The sequence below is a fragment of the Megalobrama amblycephala genome, linkage group LG17 (genome assembly GCF_018812025.1).
Source record: "Megalobrama amblycephala isolate DHTTF-2021 linkage group LG17, ASM1881202v1, whole genome shotgun sequence".
NCBI lineage: Eukaryota > Metazoa > Chordata > Actinopteri > Cypriniformes > Xenocyprididae > Megalobrama > Megalobrama amblycephala.
This window is the reverse complement of record NC_063060.1, coordinates 45,379,399-45,400,438: the sequence shown is the minus strand read 5'-3', so window position 1 is coordinate 45,400,438 and position 21,040 is coordinate 45,379,399. Positions and strand designations below refer to the sequence as shown.

The 21,040-nt window shown below is 39.8% G+C and overlaps 1 protein-coding gene across 3 annotated transcripts in view; it reads right to left on the bottom strand.

Moving 5' to 3' along the window:
- The window catches only part of epha4b (eph receptor A4b), a 179,083-nt gene that overhangs the window by 120,486 nt on the left and 37,557 nt on the right, over nt 1-21,040 (bottom strand). For 2 of the 3 annotated variants that reach the window (XR_007181069.1, XM_048164789.1), the window contains exons 1-2: nt 20,795-21,029; nt 7,256-7,320 (exon numbers count right to left, since the gene is read on the bottom strand). Coding sequence is in view for 2 of the 3 variants with exons in the window: in XM_048164789.1 (XP_048020746.1) it covers nt 7,256-7,320; nt 20,795-20,888 (159 nt within the window). In the remaining variant the exon portion in view is untranslated. Of the gene's footprint in view, nt 1-7,255; nt 7,321-20,794; nt 21,030-21,040 lie in introns of those variants that run through there. The other variant, XM_048164790.1, reaches the window with a different exon arrangement.

Genomic DNA, 21,040 nt, shown 5'->3' with positions numbered 1-21,040 from the left:
TATGTCAGAATTTATTTAGCAAATGCATTTCATTCTCCCATTACTCACATTAACTCTTTTTCGCACAAGTCAAAAACCACCTCAAGCAAGCGTAAAAATATTTTTATGAATTAAGGGAATTTTTGTGATTTTTTTCTCTCTTTGCCGTTTCCATCATTCTGAAGTGATATTTCAAAAAATGTGCATAAAAACAGGGTGATAGCCACTGACTTACTCATTTAGACAATTACCGCCACCTACTGGCAGTTTTAGTTTATTATTTAGAGCAAAAAAAACAAAAAAAAAAAACAATAAAGGTATAGTTAACCCAAAAATTAAAATTCTGTCATCATTTACTCACCCTCATGGCTGTTGAAGCCTAAAAGATTATGTGTAATAAATTCTATGTTGAATCAAATAAATATATATTTTAAAGCTACTTTTTGTAATGTCTATTTAATGCTTTTCTCATTTAACACAATAATGACTTCTCTTGGGGGTAATTTCTCAGCCAAATTTGATGTGCGATTACATTGTATACTTAATTAGATTTTAAAAAGAAGAAGAAGAAATGTTTTTTGAGAACCAAATCAGCATATTAGAATGATTTCTGAAGGATCATGTGACAATGAAGACTGTCGTAATGATGCTGAAAATGCATCTTGCTATTATATATATATGTATGGTTACACTTTAGAGTAGGGTCCATTTCTCACTATTAACTATGACCGTTGCCTCAATAAGCCCCTAATTACTGCTTATTAATAGTTAGTAAGGTAGGTGTTAAGTTTAGGTATTGGTAGGATTAAGGGATGCAGAAAACAGTCATGCAGAATAAGGCATTGATATGTGCTTTAAACAGCCAATATTCTAGTAATATGCTGATAATAAACAACTAGTTAATAGTGAGAACTGGACCATAAACTAAAGTGTTACCATATATGCATATCTGTATATGTGAGGATGCAAGTCCTGAACTCTGGGCTTAAATATTGCATGTATATTATGTAAATATTTGGTAAGTATTATTTCTATTTCATGTACACTTGAACACATATGCCTGTGTTAGTTTGTGTTTATATGCGTGTGAGTGTCTCCATGGCATAGGCAGCGATAGATAGATAGAGTGTGTGTAAGGCAGTCGCCTCCCATCATCTCTTGCCATCTGCTTCCACTTGTCTAAGGTTCCTTCATTTGGAACACTTCATGCATAAGTAACATTTCACTCCTTAAAGGGAAAGAAAATAAACCATCCAGGGAGTCGTAGAGGGGTGGGCAATTTTGTTCAACGGCTGGTTCTCAAAAAAGATTCTGATTTGCTTCAATAAATTCTATTCCTTCTCTGTATAATTTGCAGCGGAGATGAGCTGGAGGACCACCGGCTCTGTTCTAAGTGATTTTAGGGATTCATCCGAGCTTCTGATCAATCGGCGAGTAACGTACTACACTTCAAATACTAAGCATTCAGGAATCGTTGCTTGACCACTTGAGTTTCCACTTGAAGGCATTCATCATCATTTGCGCTCAAGATTTCTTCAACAGTGCATGATGGGAGCAATCTACTGCAAGAAGACACAAAAATGTATAACTTTTAAAGTTGAAGGATTAGTTCACCCAAAAATAAAAACTCTGTCATCTTTTACTCATCCTCAAGCTGTTCCAAACCTGTTTGACTTTTTTCTTCTGTGGAACATAAAATGAGAACAGCTTTTTTCCATTTTGAGTGAATAGAGACTAGAGCTTTCAAGCCCCAAAAATGATGCAAAAACACTATTAAAGTATCATAAAAATGATCAATAAAGACTTGTGCTCACAGCAGCCGCCGAGCGAACGCACAGAGTAACGTTATAACATCATTTTCAATACTCTCAAATGTATCTAATATGATAAACAGAGCTGCGTTACCTCATACTCATGACAGGAAAAGCGGCAGCGGCGCCGGCGACTGTGTCATAATAAAAGTCGTATGTTGATCAATCGCTCCAGGTCCTCGTTCAGCTCCACAACACTCGCTCCTGCTCTGCTTCATACTACAGTAACGTTAATAATCGCATCCATGAACATGATTTCTTCCCGAGTCCTATCCCTATTCTTTTGCACCGTCCGTTGAGATGGAGACCACATGTCCCAAGATTTCGCGCTCTAAAACTTGGCATCATCAAGCTACGCCTTTGTTGTGAATAGGCCTCTAGCGACCTCTAGTGGACAGAATTTTTACATATTGCACCTTTAAATAAACTGTAAATAAAGCAATGTGCTAAATAATATGCTAAATAAAGCACATAAACAGTACCTGAGATTATTATTGCCATACTTTGTGTTGTTGTTCCAGCCGCAACGTCGCAGAAAAATAGAAACCGTTTCTAAAATAGAATCAGGGCGTTGGCGTTGAGGCTAGTTAGGACAAAAACTTTGATTAACATGGAAAAAATTCCTTTCGTGTCTGGTTAGGACACTGTCATGGTGCTTTCGTTTCTTTTATGAAGCTTAAAAGCTCCAGTCCTCAATAATGGCAAAGAGCAGCCAGTACATAAAATATCTCCTTTTGTGTTCCAAGTGGAAAAAAACAAAGTCAAATGGGTTTGGAATGACACAAGGTTGAGTAAATGATGACAGCATTTTCATTTTTGGGTGAAATAATCCTTTAACAACCCTTAAACTGATTGGCAGTGAATATGGGTGCACATTTAAGCAAATGGCCAAGGAGACAGAGTACATCAGAATGTCTCCAAAAGAGCCATTTTCCACATCAGCGCAATCAAGCATTTGAAGTATTTTATACCATGCGTCAGCACAGTCTGGAGTGCACATCACTCGCCGGCCATGCCATGATGTCATAGCAACAATGAGAGCGTTTATGACACGTTGCCATTAGCTTATATCTTAAAAAAAGAGTCAATTTCTAGAGCAGTTTGGCTTTAAACTGAGCCATATGCTGACTGGTGGGAATGGGTGGACAGTACAGATCAAAGTGACAGAGCCACTAAATGTCTTGGGTATGTTCTTTCCCTTCGAGTGCAATAATTAGGAATATTTATGTAGGGATAAAGGCAGGTTTATGCCTTTCTGTTTATTTTCAAGAGTCTGAACCCAACTGCTACGGAAAGTTTCTTTGGAAATGCATTGTCTGAATTCATGAAGTATTTTACCACAGATGGGTGGTTACTCAAAAGTCTAAAGGGTTGTGTTACACACCCCAGATCTCCAGACGCACATATACAATTTAGTTACGCATTTTACCATGCCACGATATAGGGCACAGACGTCAGGAAATTGGCCATGTGCAGTTGATATATTCGTGAATGAAACTAGCAAACCTCTAGCAAAAGCATACCCCGAAACGCTCATAAATCCGCCTACGTACAGCTAGTTCATCAAGCACTCACGATTGTTAAGTGAAAAGCAGGTTATTTGGACAGGAGGTAAAGCTTAGCCAGTCTCAATCAACGTAGCGGTCATAAGTGTGACGTGGGCGTCTTGGTAATTAGCGTCTCCAGCTGGCCTCTTCCCTGAAATACCTTAACTTCATTCCCCAGTCACCCTTCACAGGCTCTGACCGCTTTGAAGCCAGGCAAATATGTCAGATCAGGGGGTCTGCTTAGCCTTATATTGGCTTAACTTAATTGCAGCCCAACAATCATCTGGTAGTTTAAGATACTTAAATGCAATTGCCTTTAAATCCCTAAAAGAACGTCTGTTTTTGGGGGGAGAGAAGGCCCCTTTTGGAGGACATGTTATTAGGGCTACCTGTTTTCTATCACTCTAGGTGAATTACTCCCTTCTATTTTAGTAACAGACACGCACACATACCCTAAATGAGGACGGGCATTTGAGAGCCAATCCAAAACAAACCTTCCCCATCTGGGACAGGGAAAGCTGTATTAGTCTTGACCTGCGAGGGTCAAGTGGCAGTCGATTGAGTCAGTAAGGTAAATATCCAGCGGCTGCTTTGGGAACATGTCGGCTTTCCTGTGAGCCGCACCGTTGGCGGGTTCAGTGGGTCACGGGTCGCCGCGATAATCCTCGAGTATGAAACGCAAGCCGCAGCTGTGAGACCTGATTTAGCCTTACAGTTCACTCCCATTAAATAACTGCCATACCAGCAAAACAAAGAGACTCCTACTATCACTGAATCTGAGGTAAACACAGCACGAGGACAGGGAGGAATGTTCTCTGAAGAGTTTAACAGACATAATGTGGAAACAAGCCAGTTGGAAGAGACTCTCACAGTACTGTATGTAGGAGTAACAATCAATGGATCCAGTAACACAAATCTCTCATGTTGGATTCTTAAAATGATCATTTATGGTTAAAATTAGTTCGTTGCTGTAAAAAAGGAAATACGTAAAGGATAATCCACGGCTAGCTGTGCATTAAACGTGGAGGTAAAGAACCACCCAACACAAAGTGCATTAAAACAGCGAGCTATGGATCATTTCGCGTATAGCAGGGTCATTTGCCAGCATTGAGAACTTAAAGGGGACCTATTATGCCCCTTTTCCCAAGATGTAATATAAGTCTCTGGTGTCTCCAGAATGTGTCTGTGAAGTTTCAGCTCAAAATAGCCCACAGATCATTTATTATAGCTTGTCAAATTTGGGTGTGAGCAAAAACACGCATTTTTGTGTGTGTCCCTTTAAATGCAAATGAGCTGCTCCCGCCCCCTTTCCAGAAGAGGGCGGAGCTTTAACAGCTCAACAACAACAAAGCTGGAGAATCTCACGCAGCCAAAATGAGGATTGTCAGTAACGGTGTTCAGCCTTACATTGTTCAAACCGGAGTCGACACTGATGGAGAGACTCAGGAAGAAGTTACAACTTTTAGAATGAAACTGGATGTTTCTGAATGGTTAGTGGATAAATTGATGTAGTTGCTGTGGAGTTGATTCAACTCATCCACTAGCATGTGCCGTCATGTTCATCTTTTGTGTTGAATTGACCCTCGTTTGTGAAGCAGTCCGGCGTAAAATGACGGCATGACAACAACACTCTACTACAACAACTCTTCCTCTTCTCTAAAGCAGCCCAACATGGCCCCGCCCCCGAGAACATGCAACAAAGGGGGCGGGGCCATTTATGCACATTTTGGGAAGAAGCTTGTTGTAGTCCCTACCAGGTGGTTGTTGTAGTCCTTAAAAAGTGAATTCTGTAAAAGAAAATATCTCCCTCACTTTTGAATATGCACTAAGACAGTATTGAGACATCGACAAAGTTTCCCTTCACACAGGCTCTTTGCATGTAGCATTTAGATGTTTTTCTTTAGCAGATCTTGAAATGAATGATTTAAGGGCTGATATTAAAAATCTGTAGTATAGAGTCCTAAAATCATTTCTAATCTTAAATTAGTTAAATAAGATTACCACAGGCTTAAGGTATTTTCACTTTTTATCCTATTTCATTCAATATATTGGTCCAGATACATCAAACATCCCTAGAACACACTAAGTCAAATCCTGCGTACTATGTAGGACAGATAGTATGCAAATTGGAATGCAGTCTTGGAGAAACAGCCCCTGTAGACCCTCCATTGATCTGCTGCAGAGCTGGTGATGTGTTCGCTCACTACAGCAGTGCTCAGTCCCACTACAGAAATCCGAACACTCCACGCCATTTACACAAGCTAATCTTCTCTATATAATGCGTGAGACCTGCAAGAAATACTGTGACTATTAACATGAAAGATCTCATGACTGAAGTTTGGTTTAGAGGATGCATCTTTTGCTCTACAGCGTTTGCATTATCTTCCACGCCTTCAATTTTAAATGTCATTCAGTATTCACATGCTCTCTTAGGGAGGGGTGGCGGGTTTGGGTTATTGACAACATATCAGCCTGTTATGCAACGCAGTACTCAGTTATGCAAGTCTAATATTTCTCGGTTTGGAAAGGAGATGTATGTCGCACTATGTTCAGCAAAAAATAATAATTTGTAAATTCCGTTCATCTCCAGATTTAGCTGCTACACGACACGTCTGGTAGACACACGTGTGGGGCACGGGCAATGTGACCTAGCTTCTGACGTCTCTATTAAATCATTTAAAAGGCAGCTGTGAAATCCCCAAGATTGATTTTCTTTTAAGCTCACCATGGTTTTTGCAAACTCGCTTATTTTTAGACCACTTCGGGTGCATCAAAAAAGACAGAACAGGCCTCCTCGACTCAAAATAACCGGCTCCTTCTTCTGTTCTCTGGCACAGGGGATTGTGTTCCTGCTTTAGAGACTCTTAATCTTGACGTCTTCCTCAAATAAATTGGAAGTAAGCGACCGGGTAAGTTGGTGTTAAGCCGAACATGAATGCCTCTTGGCTGAAAACGAGGGTATAAGCTTGCTAGACTTCACTGATGACCTTGACACCACATCCTACAATTTACATGTGCAAAAAACAGTGGCTCCTTTTTATAAGAACTTGAGAATACACTTACAGCCTTCCTTTCCCATGAGCCCCAATGAATGCTGTATTCACTCTTATGCATATACCTGTGCAGGTCAGATCTATCCATATGCAATTCCAGCACATACAATATGCAGCTGTATGATTACATATACTTGTTTGCAGTGTTGTTGCCATGCCGTCATTTTACGCCGGACTGCTTCACAAACGAGGGTCAATTCAACACAAAAGATGAACATGACGACACATGCTAGTGGATGAGTTGAATCAACTCCACAGCAACTACATCAATTTATCCACTAACCATTCAGAAACGTCCAGTTTCATTCTAAAAGTTGTAACTTCTTCCTGAGTCTCTCCATCAGTGTCGACTCCGGTTTGAACAATGTAAGGCTGAACACCGTTACTGACAATCCTCATTTTGGCTGCGTGAGATTCTCCAGCTTTGTTGTTGTTGAGATGTTAAAGCTCCGCCCTCTTCTGGAAAGGGGGCGGAAGCAGCAGCTCATTTGCATTTAAAGGGACACACACAAAAATGGCGTGTTTTTGCTCATACCCAAATTTGACAAGCTATAATAAATGATCTGTGGGGGATTTTGAGCTGAAACTTCACAGACACAGACACAGAAAGCATGTTTTAATAAAAAAGGAAAAACATGCAAAAGGGGTTCAAATGGGAAAAAAATATGCTAGAGTGGTCCAAAAGTGTGTCGGAGCATAGATTCATTTTAATAAAAAAAAAGTTGTCCCTGCATGGTTCAAATCATTTTGTGTAAAACAAGCACCGAGACAAAACGCACCATAATTGCAAGAGTCAGAACTGATTAAAGACATTTGTGGGGGCTTGTGTGTTTGTGTCTTGATTTTGATTGGTTGTGTTACTCACCCCTTCAGCCGGGTAGGCCTCCCAGCCAAGGTCTCCCAGAGCAGACATAGTGTCCAGCAACGTAACTAGAGAGAGAGAGAAAGAAAAAAAGTAATGATTTGTTAAAGTTCACTCAACCTCGTGACATATTGTGAGCAAAACAAGCTGGTTAGATGAGATTGCATATTTGGCAAGTAAATCACAGAGCAGTTGCAGACAATCAGGTTCGTAGCCTGAGGGACGAGAGTCTAGCCCCGCGGTTTAAATCATTCCCACAATGCCCTCGTTCATCCAGCGGCGAAACCCAATGCTGGGAACCCATTACGAGGGAAAGACTGTTTTGTAAATCAGATATATCAATAAAAACACATTCATGTCTTACATAGCATTACCGGCAGAACAGCATTTGCCCTCGATCGCTGTATTGATGGTTTTCATTTTCATTTCTGGAGTATGTATGAGTACGTGTGTGTGCCAAGGGGAATGGGTCAACAAACCATCCAAGAGGTTATTTAATTTCTTACACTAGTCTCTCTCCGCCTCGCATGGCGGGCCGCATACTGTGTTCTTCTGCTATGATCTACATTCAAGGGTATATTAGGTCTTGGCATCGACGGCTATTAATTTTTAATCACCTCTAATGTTGTGTTTTCACACTGAGGAAAATATATACATATGGCTTATTTGATAAAGTGTTGCAAACCACATTTCATGAATTAAAAGACAGAATTAAAAGATAAAATTATCAAAACAATTATTCAGTGATTCAGTTGCATTTGTTCACAGTGAGATCAAATATCTGAAATGAACAATATATATATATATATATATATATATATATATATATATATATATATATATATATATATATATATACACACACACACACAATCACTTCTTCCAGTCAGTGTCAATACTTCTGGATATTTGCATAAAGAAATGCTGAGTAGAGTGTGTTTGACATATCAGCACACATGCAAGTTACTGGCATTCAGATCTTAAGTGGTTTAATAGCCTTGTTTGTCTTTCACCCTCTCGGAAGTCAATGTTTTTAACCTGATTCGGTCAAAGAAAAGGTAAAGCATGAGAATATGACCAAGGTATAATATCCTTAGCCATTGTGTATGAAGTGGAGTGGGATGTGTGTTTGATTTATAGTGACAGTGCAGTGTTGGTGTAAGATTAATGGAGTCATGTTTCATAAATATTTTCCTGCAGACTGACTGTAATCCGTAAGCGGTGAGAGGGATCGGCTCTCCCTCACATACTGCACAGCACAGCACACATAAGATGTCCAAACAACTTCAGTGACACACAGCTGTGAATGTCAATTACTCATTTAGAGGTTAGCCAATCATAAAAGAGGTTGTTTACATAAATATTCTTAAGATACAGTAGCAAAACAGCTTGTTTGGTTTGCCAAAGTGGGGTGGGAAACAAACTGGTTTTAGTGTAAAAACATTATAAATAATGCACAATTTTTGTTTACAAATAATTTAGTAAATTTTAAGTAAACTATTTTTAAAAAGTAAGTTAAATTATATATAGAAAATAAATTGCCTATAGCCTAAAGTCTGAAAAAAAAAAATTAAAAAAAATCACTGAATCACTCCATAAGCCAGATTCATCTCCCCTCCTCCTCCTCCTCCTCTCTCCAGTTTCCATCTAAATCCTCTGGATTGATGAGGAGCGCTTTTCTAAAGAGCCCTTCGCCTGATGCAACACATTACGCCTCGGTGACGGTGACATTTGTAAATAAATAAGTTGCAGCAAAAGTGTGTCAGAGTATTTGCCGAGGCCATTTGCTCAGTGAACAGGTACCCTTTTCGCTGAGGAAAGGTCGCTCTTTAAAACCGCACAACGGATAAACAGCCTTTCTGTGGTCTCTGTTTGGTTAAACCTACTGATTACTGATGTCTTTAATAGCACACCGGCTAATGGAGGGCGGAAGATGACCCAATACAACCGCCGTGTGGATGAGAACCACTAATTTGGACGCGTTAAAGCAGGATAAACAATTCCAGAATGGCAGAGGAAAGAGGAAGCCAGCGATAATGCAAATAACACAGGTGGATGATGGTTATATCAATTACTTTAACAGCTGCTGACAAAACTTGAGGGTGTGAAACAAAAAACAGACCTTTATTTAACTAAACACCACACATGTCTGCTCCATGTCTTCATAAACACAACTGTCTATAGGGAAAACCACTTGCAACTCGAATTTGAATGTAATGAAGTGGAATTAACATGAATTGAAATTCAAAGAAACTCAAAGATAGTAATTCTAGAAGAGCAAAGTTTCAATTTTGCCTTGTCAAAGTTTTGTTGTTCTAGTAGATAGAGATATATAGAGAGATTGATAGAGATATCGAAAAATAATGTGATATAGAAAACAGATAGATAGATAGATAGATCGACAGATAGATCCATAGATAAAGCAATGGATTGATAGATGATAGAATGATAGATCGATAGATAGAGCAATAGATCGAAAGATAGAGCTACTGTATATAGAAAGCAATGGATGGATGGATGGATGGATGGATGGATGCTCTAAATTTCTTTTCTCATTCTCCCTTCGATTCCTTCTCACTCTTCGTTTCTCATTCTGGTTCTGTGTCTCTGGAGAAGTAAACTTGACTTGGGCTTCTCACTTGCCCATTTGTGTCTCATATTCATCATCCAGTAAAACCCGACCAGAAAGAAACACGATCAGTGACTCAATACCAGATTAAACCCAGCAAAACACTTTACAGTCAGATTCATATCTGCCTCAGCTCACACTCATGACAAATAAAACACAGCCTCATATTGCCTTGCGTAAGATGGGTCTGATAATAGGTCTGAAACATCTGGCGACATAAAGTTTTCTTTCAACACAACATGTGAATAATTTTCCCATGACCACTGCTGTTGTCTACCCAGAGCAGACTGCATGGGCTCTTCACAGGGTTTGGTTTCAAACAGGCATGCTCATTTATCGATTATCATCGGTGGGCAGCGTTCTACATGGGGAAGAAAAGCAGAGAGACAATGGGACCATGTTACTGGAACAGGACGCCCCAGAGACAAGATAGAGTCCACTCCAGGATTTTATTGTGATAAATCATTAAATAAACACTTTTATCATAATCCATTGATCTGTTTTTAGTCGCTTGCATTAGTGAATCTCTACAGGAATCATAGAGAGAGGAAAATGTTTGTTATTGTCATATATTCATGAAATGAGTTTTAGAGGCCAGGCTGATAAATCGGCTGACATTTGGGCATTTTGAGATTATCGGCATTGGACCATAATGGGCTGTTCACCCCAGAAGCAATTACATTGCATGAACTGCTTAAATAATTAGCTTGTCACAAATCACTAATGTACATTTTGTTTGTCTTTTTTTTCAAATATTTGAATGAATTTAACTTCAGCACATTTATGTATGTCTCTAATATTATACACAAAACGACTGTTCAAATGTTTGACATTAGTTTAAGATTTGTAATGACTGATGCTAGAGCAGGGCTCTTCAAGTAGTTTCATTGGATTATCAAATCAAAAAGTAAAAAAAGAAAACAGTTAAAACCATACATTGCTACTCACTACTACTGTCAAATGATATAAGCCTATATTGATATGTTATATAGGCGTATAAAAACACCTAAAAACAGACAAACTACACCTTCACAAAGAAATGAATTATATATTCCCCTGCACCAAATAAATATATTGCAATATAAATGGTTTTAAATATAAATATTCCACATTTCCACAAACCATTGTAAATTACTACAGTTCATTCATGGTAAGGGTGGTGATTTTGGGATTTGAAAGTCTTAACTTCATTCATGACACGTTTCTCCTGTTTTCCTCGTCAGTCTTGTTGGGAATGTTGAGGCTGTTTCATCCGATTTAAAACTAGTTTAATCAACAAGTGATTTGTAGTTTGTAACCGAGAGGGGTGTGTCGAATTGAAACGCTAATCTCACTTGATGTCGCAACGTTGTTTAATAATGGTGACCGGGAATAAACGCTGCTCCTTTAAGCTTTCGTTCCGTTATCCACTGGGCTGTGCTGCGTAGTTCAAAGTAAACTAGTGAAACGCCTGAAAACAGCACAATTTGTTCTGTATTTGTTGTTACTGACCGAGAAACAACTCAGTGACAGAGTGGTTTGAACTAATCCAATTCGTTTCAGATCGTTATGCAAGCACATTTGGCCAATTCACAGAAAAGAAAAATTGAGACAAAAGAATGATTAATTCACAAATGATAGGTATCACTGGTTCAGTCGACAGAAATACGGAACACACATAATAACTGCTGAAATATTTGCACGGAAAACGTTTTTCAGGTCAGTCAGAGGAGCGTGCATGGTACGAACAGTGCGTTTATAGCAGTACAGCTGCATGTGCCACTGCGGCCACGTATCTAACCTAATTGAGCCGCACCGCCAGGAAAAGAGGAGGAGGGAGATTGGGGTGCCGCGGGCCGGATTTGACATGCGGGCCGCCAGTTGACGAGCCCTGCGCTAGAGGCTGCGGTCTTTAGCATCCTTGTTAGCTGACCTGCCTCCCATGCCAGAAACAGTGGTTTGAATCCACTGAAGTGAAGTGGGACTCAAACCAGAATCTCCAGCATAGGAAGCGGGCATGCTAACAAGGATGTCAAAGACCACAGTCTCACACAGCTCTTACTAGTTGGCCTCCGTTACACTCACCCCCCTAAACCTCACTCCCATCTGGGTCATGGCACCAAATGTAACCGTCCTACTCGCAAACAAGGACACTAAAGACCACAATCTCTAGCGCCAGTCGCTAGTGCACCTCTTGAGTCCAGGGGAGTGAGGTTTACATGCACAGCTCTCACTAGCTTACCTCTGTTACACACACCCCCCTAAACCTCACTCTCATCTGGGTCATGGCACCAGTGTAACCCCTGCGGTCCCACTCAGCCTGCTCTGAGCAGGATGCAAACCAGGGTCTCCGGCATGGGAGGTGGACATGCTAACAAGGACGTTAAAGACCATAGTCTCAGACAGCTTTTACTAGCTGGCCTCCGTTACACTCACACCCTAATCCTCACTCCCATCCGGGTCACGGCACCAAATATAACCGGTCCTAATCACACCCGCTCCGAGTGGGACCCGATCCACCGTCTCCGGCATGGGAGGCGGGCGCACTAAGAAGTATACTAAAGACCACAGTCTCTAGTGTCACTCACTAGTGTGCCTATTGAGATCAGGGGAGTGGAGTTTACTGGCCTCCGTTACACATTCCCCATGCCAAGAAATGCTGGTTAAAATGATTTGTCATAACTGAAATAAATATTATTCAAGGTCTGTGAATTCTTCTGTAATCTACATGCTTTCTACAAAATTCATCTGGCATCACTGCAAACCCAGTTCCACCCTCTCAATCACTGGCCATAACCGCACACATCCAGAAATTGAGCCAACACCAAACCTGTTCCTTTTTTTTTATTCTCGCTCTCTCTCTTTATCCAGACCCCCCTGATGCTCTCGCCTGCTGTTGAAGTGCTTGAGTCCAGGCCAGGGGTGATTCCAGACGCTTTGAGTGGGGAGAGCTCAATGTTCGACTGGCTGTGATCTCCACTTCCATCCCCTTTCGCTTTCTAATCCCGGCGGAAGAGCAGCTTTAATCTACCTGCCAGCAATCAAACTCCCTGTCATCCCTTTCAATACCTTGGGCAGAGCCGCCCGACTTCACAATGAGGGCAGCAGCCAAAAAACACATGCTTTGTCACAGGTGTGAAGATATAGATTTGCTTACTGAAAAACGATATGAAGATCAAAAGATGCCTACCTATAGAATGCATTAGGTCTAAAAAACAAAGTATGCATACAGATAAAGTACAAAAGCACACACACATGCACATACACACACACACACCTTTCATCCTCTCTGATGGATTTCTCCATCTCAATGAGGCCATCAATGGTGCTTAAGGTCTTTCGTTCCGCTCTCAGTGGCAGGGGCCAGGGTGCTGTCCTGGTAACAGGGAGGTACAGGGGTACAGCAAGGGGAAAATTGAAGATTTGTGCATCTCTCTCCAGTAAGATATTAAGGAATGCTGGAGTCGGTGCGGTTCGGTTGGCCCTTTCCACGCTGGGTCACTCGGCAGCCAATGGCACATTAGTGAGCACATAATCACTGCTGAGGGCCAAATCAGGGTACCTGCAAGCAGCTACCAGCAACATGGACTGCATCCCTAATGAGCCAAAGTCATCAGGAAAGCATATGGAAGAGACTGTTTCCTCTTCCAAACATGCAGCTTGCTTGGACCGAGGTATATAAAAGCATATTAGATAGAGATACCTGATATATCAGTGACTATATCAGTATTGACCACTATTTTAATCGGCATCTGAAATCTATATCAGATACAGATTTGTAAATGTTCTTATTTTAAATAGCATTTGCTCAATCTGGCTTCATAAAATACTGAGGAAAATCTTGTAAATTGAAAAAAAGTGTTGTCTGTTTGGGTACATGAAAGTACTGTAGAATTTATCTGGAGACAAGCTCTTACACACACAAAAACTGAGGACAGGAGAGAAGGAAAACTGAATACGCTCGCTTGCGCACACACATGCACTCTGACAATCACACAGGAGGACAAAGCTTGGAGTCACGGGAACACAAAGCTTTAGAAGACAAGATTTTTGAATGACAGCATCCTCAAGTCCCTCGGCACCAAATTGGCCACAGGAGGGAAAGAGTGAGAGAAGGCTGAAAAAGAAAAGAGTGTGAGTGACTGGGAGAGAAAGAGAGAGACTTTCAGTCAGTCCAGGATAAAGCTCATTGGCATATAAATCCTTCCCACAAACACATCTCCATTCTGCCTCTTTTTTCCCCCATCAGCTGCCAGGTCATCCTGCTATTGTGCTGCCAACATCAGCCCCAGCCTGGAAAGTGCATGGAGAATGAAGCCCTCAGACAATGACCACTCTTTTCCTCTCCTTTTCATCTCTTTCATTCTCATTTTCCTCTGCCATTTCCCACTGGCCATCAGGCTCTACACGGACTGAACAAAAAGACCACAAAAATTCCCATAATGACCTGGCTGCTAGATGGAAAAGGTTTGATTCCATTCACAAATCCCTGTATCCCTGATTTGTGATGAATGTATGAGGTAAATATTTCAGATAAATATTTAACTCAAATGGTTAGGGTTTGGTTGAATTTCTTTCTTCTGCTGAACACAAAAGAATTTATGACAGAATTTTCATTTTTAATGAATGTAACCCAAATTCTAAAATAAATAAATACATAAATGAATACATAAATAAACAATGATAATAATTAATTAATAGAGGTCTAACGGTACATGTATTCATCCAGAACTGTCACGGTTTGGTGCATACAGTCAGACGACGGATACAGTCAGTCACAGACTATCCACACTCCAATCCAAAAGGGGGCACGCACGGTAATGCAATGCTGTTTGCTAACCGCCACAACAGGAAAAAGCGCAGAAGATGAAGACACTCAACCAGTGTTTTAACCGTGGAAAGACATCAATAAAACAGCTTGAGAATAATATCTCACATAGCATCACAAGTCATTTAGTGTCCGCAGCATGTTAGTTCACTAGAGAAATTAACTCTTTCACTAAATATATGCACTATATTAGCTTATATATTCATTATATTCACTTTGCCTGTTAGTAATGTCTCAATTATTTAATATATGTTTAAATAAATCTGTCATGAAAACAAGTTATGACAGTAACTGTGTAAATGACCATATTTCAAACATGAATTGGAGTAGAAAAATAAGTGAAAATAAATATTTGTTTGCAATTTACATATATGTTTTAATTTGATTGTTGATTATTATATCTAATAATAAATAGCAGCTGAATGTAATAGTTTGGGCTCTGTTGTTAATTATAACCTTTAATATTATAGTAATGTGCACTTATTTAACTTTTGAAACATTATTACTAAAATTACATTTTTCAGTTCTTGACCAATGCCACTGTAGTTAAGTCACATTGTGGTTGTAGAAGTGGGTTGTATGACACAAGAAACCTAAATCTAAAAAGGAAAACGAGAATTAATTTTCACCATCATCTTCTTACAAACCTCATTCCATCCATTTTCAGTGCACTTACTTGTGACCACCAATAGTTTTGTGGTACATTATCGTATCACTTTAACTATTTTCCCTACAAAAAATGCTGCCCCATCTTTATAACATGACCAGGCTGTATTATTTTCCAGTTAAGAGGCGCATTACTTAAATTACACCTCTTTTATCACAGTGTGTTGACCGTCTAAAGTGCCGTCTCAAGAACCGCATAAGACTGGATCAGGTCACAAATACAGCATGTGATATCAGAGTGACCCAGGAAGCAGGATGTTGGTTTTGGCTTTTGAAAAAAGATGCTCCTTGGATGAGCGGGGAGAAATCAGAGGCAAGGTCGCATTGCGTCGAAATGTACCGTAAATCCAACCATCGTTTGACCCTCCAGACAGAGCCAAGCAAACAGCCCACCATCAGCTCCGACAAACAGAAAACAGAGACTCGAAGCATACGGGACGGACGCACCCGGTCAATAACAGAGCCGAGCAAATTGAAAAACCCTGCTGTTTGTTTAGTGCTGCGATTCTCCGAGCACAATCGCCTCTCCAAACCGCACACAAAAAAGAGAGAAGCCAAGGCCAAAGGCAGGCAGATGAATTCAATTAAAACAAATAAAAGGTCAAGACTGGGACCCGGCAAGACCGCAGGGAGAGCGGAGCGCGCAGCGTGACGTTTAGAGTCGGACTCCAGTGTGTCGACTAGCCTGCTAATGAGCTTCCAGCGAGAGAACCGGTAGCTGAACATGAGTGTCAGAGGCGTTCATTTGTAGAAACAATTAAAAAGGGAGGACAGCACAGCTCATTTGTTGACAAGGCAATGCTTTCGGCCCGCAAAAAAAGAGGGCATCCCAGTGAATATAGGTCACCAGCCCAGCATGTCACAGGAAGGGTTCCTTCACAAAAACAATAGACAGAACCCCAAACAATGACCTGAGATCAACCAAAACATGTAAATTATCCTTCTCACAAAGAAACTACCTCTTTATATTCTGCAGTCTGCTGTTTGCAGGCCATTGTGCTAAACTCAACGCTGATGATGTCTTAAAATCAATACATCTACCTTTTCACCTATTTTAATTTCATTGCTTATAGTATCGGCAATCCATTATCTAGCTTGAGCCATTGTGTGTGCAGAAAATCATTTGCCCTCAGCCTCTGGTCGTGTGTGGTGATGATAGTGTGTATGGTGGGAAATTAAGAGGCCCTCAAAGGTCTTTTTTATGATTGCACATTGGTGTGCGACCCACAGCGCAGAGCCATCAGTAATCCCAGTAATAGAGGTGAATCAGAGCGGTGAGGCGGCCAATCAATGTCCACGTCAGCTCAAGGTCATGAACACAATAATGATGGTGATAAAAGCAATCTAATTACACTGATGTGATTAATCATAAAATAATATATATATATTTCGATTCCCAGTCCAATTAAATAGTTAAACAAGGATAATCAATACATAGATCTATAGTCTCCTATGAGAAAGACTCTGGTAAACTGTACCTACTCAAGAGTTTTAGAAGAGATCTCAAAGAAATTAAAGTTAGGGGGAAAAAATCTGTCAGCATTAAATGATGACCCAAGCATCGCTCCTTTCTTTGTTCTGCAGAACAAACAAGAAGATATTTTGAAGAATGTACACTATTTTCAATAAAACTACTCAGCTGGTTGGGCAAACATTTACCAATTTGCTGGGTTTGTCCATTTTTAACTCAACTTGGGTTGTTTTTAACCCAGCATTTTTTGGTGCATACATAAATGAGGCCTGATGATCTTTTGGGAGCTTTTGTTAAACAGTTTTTGCCCATATACTCTAAAAAATGCTGGGTTAAAAACAACCCAAGTTGGGTTGAAAATGGACAAAATATTTTATTTAACTCAACTACTGTTTAAAAATGACTGTATTTCTGGCTTAAAATGAACCCAAAATGGGTTGAAATTTTAAAATCAGACACATAATTACTAGAGGCAGCAATAATAATCAAAAGGTGAACATTTATTAATAAGCAATTTAATAAATGTTTAAATTATTGTTCATTAAACATATTAATAAATGCTAATATCCAAAATACTCTGGGTTCATTTTAAGCAACAATACAGTCATTTTTAAACAATAGTTGAGTTAAATAAAACTACCCAGCAGGTTGGACAAACATTTAACCCAATCGTTGGGTTAAAACAACCCTATCACTGGGATAAAAAAACAAATCTGAGTTTGTCCATTTTTAACCCAACTTGGGTTGTTTTTAACCCAGCATTTTTAGTATATGGGCAATAACTGTTTAACAATGATCCAAAAAAGATCCCAAAAGATCATCAAGCCTCATTTATGTTCTGTTCACTGTATGCACCAAAAAACACTAAAAAATACTGGGTTAAAAACAACCCAAGTTGGGTTAAAAATGGACAAACCCAGCAAATTGGTTGTTTTAACCCAATGGTTAGGTTAAATGTTTGCCCAAACTGCTGGGTAGTTTTATTTAACTCAACTATTGTTTAAAAATGACTGTATTGCTTGCTTAAAATGAACCTAAAGTATGTTGAAGATTAAAATGTAAGTTTAATGAATAATAATTAAACAATAAACATTTATTAAATAGCTTATTAATAAATGTTCACTTTTTGATTATTATTGTTGCCTCTAGTAATTATGGGTCTGATTTTTAATTTCCAACATATTTTGGGTTCATTTTAATCCAGACATACAGTCATTTTTAAACAATAGTTGGGTTAAATAAAACTACCCAGCACATTGGGCAAACATTTAACGCAACCACTGGGTTAAAACAACCCTATCACTGGGTTTGTCCATTTTCAACCCAACTTGGGTTGTTTTTAACCCAGCATTTTTAGAATGTAAAGTCATTTTTTTTAATACTAACTCAAACATTATTTTTTTATCCAAAACCAAATTATCTGAGGTATGCCATCCACTTTAATATCGTTCTATACAGTATAGCAACAAATGTCTGTTTGTTTCTATTTTTATTTCTCCAGAGAAATATGAGAAAAAGCTTGAGATGGAGAAACATTACTGAGAACCTCATTATGTTCCCTAAATGCAACCCCAGATAGATTGTAGCAATTGTATAATGTGATTCTAACTGCAAGACAAATCAATTCATCAAAACAAATTCATAACACTTCAGTAGCTCAAATATATCATAAGAGCATGAATCCTAGATTTCTCTCGTCCCCCTCTCTTGCTTGTTTTAGCCGAGGCATTTGGCCATGAGGGCACTCTAATCCAGACTGTTTAAACCTGGAGAAAAGGCAGAGAACAGAGGCTCCTTCACAAACAGACCCTGTCCCCCTGGGGGGAAGCTGAACCACTAATCCTGCCGCCCAGTAAATGAAAGCATGGAACAGGGACAGGTCACCCAAACTCGCTAGAAGGGAGGAAATATCAGCGCATGCAGTGAAAACGGAGGTAGAATACTAACCGAGAGAAAAGAAGAAGAAAAAATCAGGGATCGATGACCATTCCAGGGGTTCAGCAAAAAGATTAAATGTTCTTTTTAAGCCATTAAACCGAATTAAGCTCGCCGACCCGGATCAGACTCAATATAATCTTTTCTCAAGCAGGTGGTATGAACCCTCTGCTGTTAGAGCGCTTCTTCATTTTACTGTAAATTAAGGTTTGAATAATCTGAATCCAGTCGAGTGCTTTCTCAATTTTTTATTATTTTCTAAATTCACAAGATCCACGCAAAAAAACAAAAGCTTCACAAAAGAATTCCAGTGCTAGAAGGCGCCCTCTGCTGTTCACATCAGCTACCGCACTGTCCCCTGACCTCTCTAAATACATTCCTTCTTAGATGACTTCCACATTTTGGTCCATATGTGGCGATCGACTCCCGTGTCATTGTGTTTGCATTGCTCCAGTGTAACACGGCACCCGCACTCCCACTGCGGCTTAAAATAACAAACGCTGGTCAGTCTTACGGCTCGACGAGCAAGCCCAGCGGGCGTCCTCCAGATGAGAAGACCGTATTTACAGTCACATAGAGCACGGCGGAGCAGAGCAAAGACAAAGCAGAACTCGATGAGCGGTTCACATACACACAAAGCTACTGCGAAAACATGCAAAGGCTAAAGTCGGCCAATTAGGCCGATTACAGAGGGGAAGGTTCAGAAGAAAGCAGAAAACATTAAAAAAAGAGGAGAACAAGCCCTGCTGGGAGAGAAAAAGAGTCACCGGACTGCCACAGAGTCACCAACCACCAGAAAAGCGCTCTTTAGTCCTTCTATTGGGCACAAAATGGTTTCCACTGGTTAAACACAGTTTCATCATCCACTCAAATGCATTTTTCCTCCAACAAAAGGCATTTTCCTCAGGTTTTGAGGACTGGTGCAATCTAAATGCTTCTGAAATTCAAAAAGCTGATTTTTTTTTTTTGCTTTCAATTGACTGAATTCTTTGAAAGGACCAAGAAAGAAAGTTATGCTCGGGATAGGGCTCATCTTCATTGTCTTTCTAGGATGTATTTTCCTGAACTCAAATTCCAACATTTGACATTTAAGTGCTAAGCTGTACCAAAAAAAGAAGGTTTGAATGTCTCTAACACACACACACATATTGAAACATTTGCTGGATAGCTCACAGCTCTGGCACACATAGATAAAAAATGCTCTTTGAGAGGATAGATAGACTGAATTCCAAGTGCTTCAATATAAACATATTCTAATTTATTTTCAAATAAAGTGCTAAAATGATCCAGTTTGGTGTGTTTTCATTCTTGTGGCCGGGAACTGGTACTTATATGCTATTTCAGGATTTTATTTATTTATTTAACAGATTGTGGAACAGATTTTTCTTGCGTGCATTGAGACTGCTATATAGAAAAGATGCAGACACCATTAACAAATCACCTTATGGTCACTGATAAATGATCAGACTTTCAGTTCTCTCTGCTTGCCATACGGCACATCGCACTGCATAAATTCATATATCAAGTTCTTAATTTTGTTTTGTACATTTGTATTTAATCCTCAGCAAGTTTTCAAATAACTTTAATATAACATTAAATAACTTTCTAATACCCGTAAGATTCTTTTTTTAAGTGACTTTCCAATATAAGAGGAACCTGCTCATTTTTAAATATGCTCCTAAATGATTTTCAAATGCACTATGATAGCAAATATGTGCATTAATAAAAATAACAATAAGTCACACTTTTGAGCATGCATCATCATTTTCACATGCATAGTGTAAAATATATTATAAACGTCCAAATGCAATCCACCGGGAACACTTAAAAGCGAGTTCTTGTACACTAATATTTCATCAAACCCTATTTAAAAACACATGCACTTGCTATTTTTCCTCTGCTTGCTTTATTCGCCTTATGCATGATTTATAGTAACCACATCATCCAGAGCGCACTTCGGTAAACTGTGTCCCCCGCAAGCCTCAGCCATTAATTAACCCTATTCTTTACTTGTTTAACACAAAGCCCTCTTACCTTCATTCTCTGGGTAATTCCGTAAGGCTTGACTCGGCGTGAGAGAGGGAAAAAGAAAGAAAAGAAGGGACGGATAAATCCAAAGGGTTGCCATTTTCAGGCTGCGCTGAGCGCGCGCTGCATCCCTGTCGCTGTAGAAAGTTACTGAGGCTCGCGATCAGAGCTCAAGTGAGGAGAGGAGAGGAGAGGGAGGGTCCGGGACTAGCCTCGGCCTGTCAATCATCCCGGGCTGCCAGGGAAACGGAG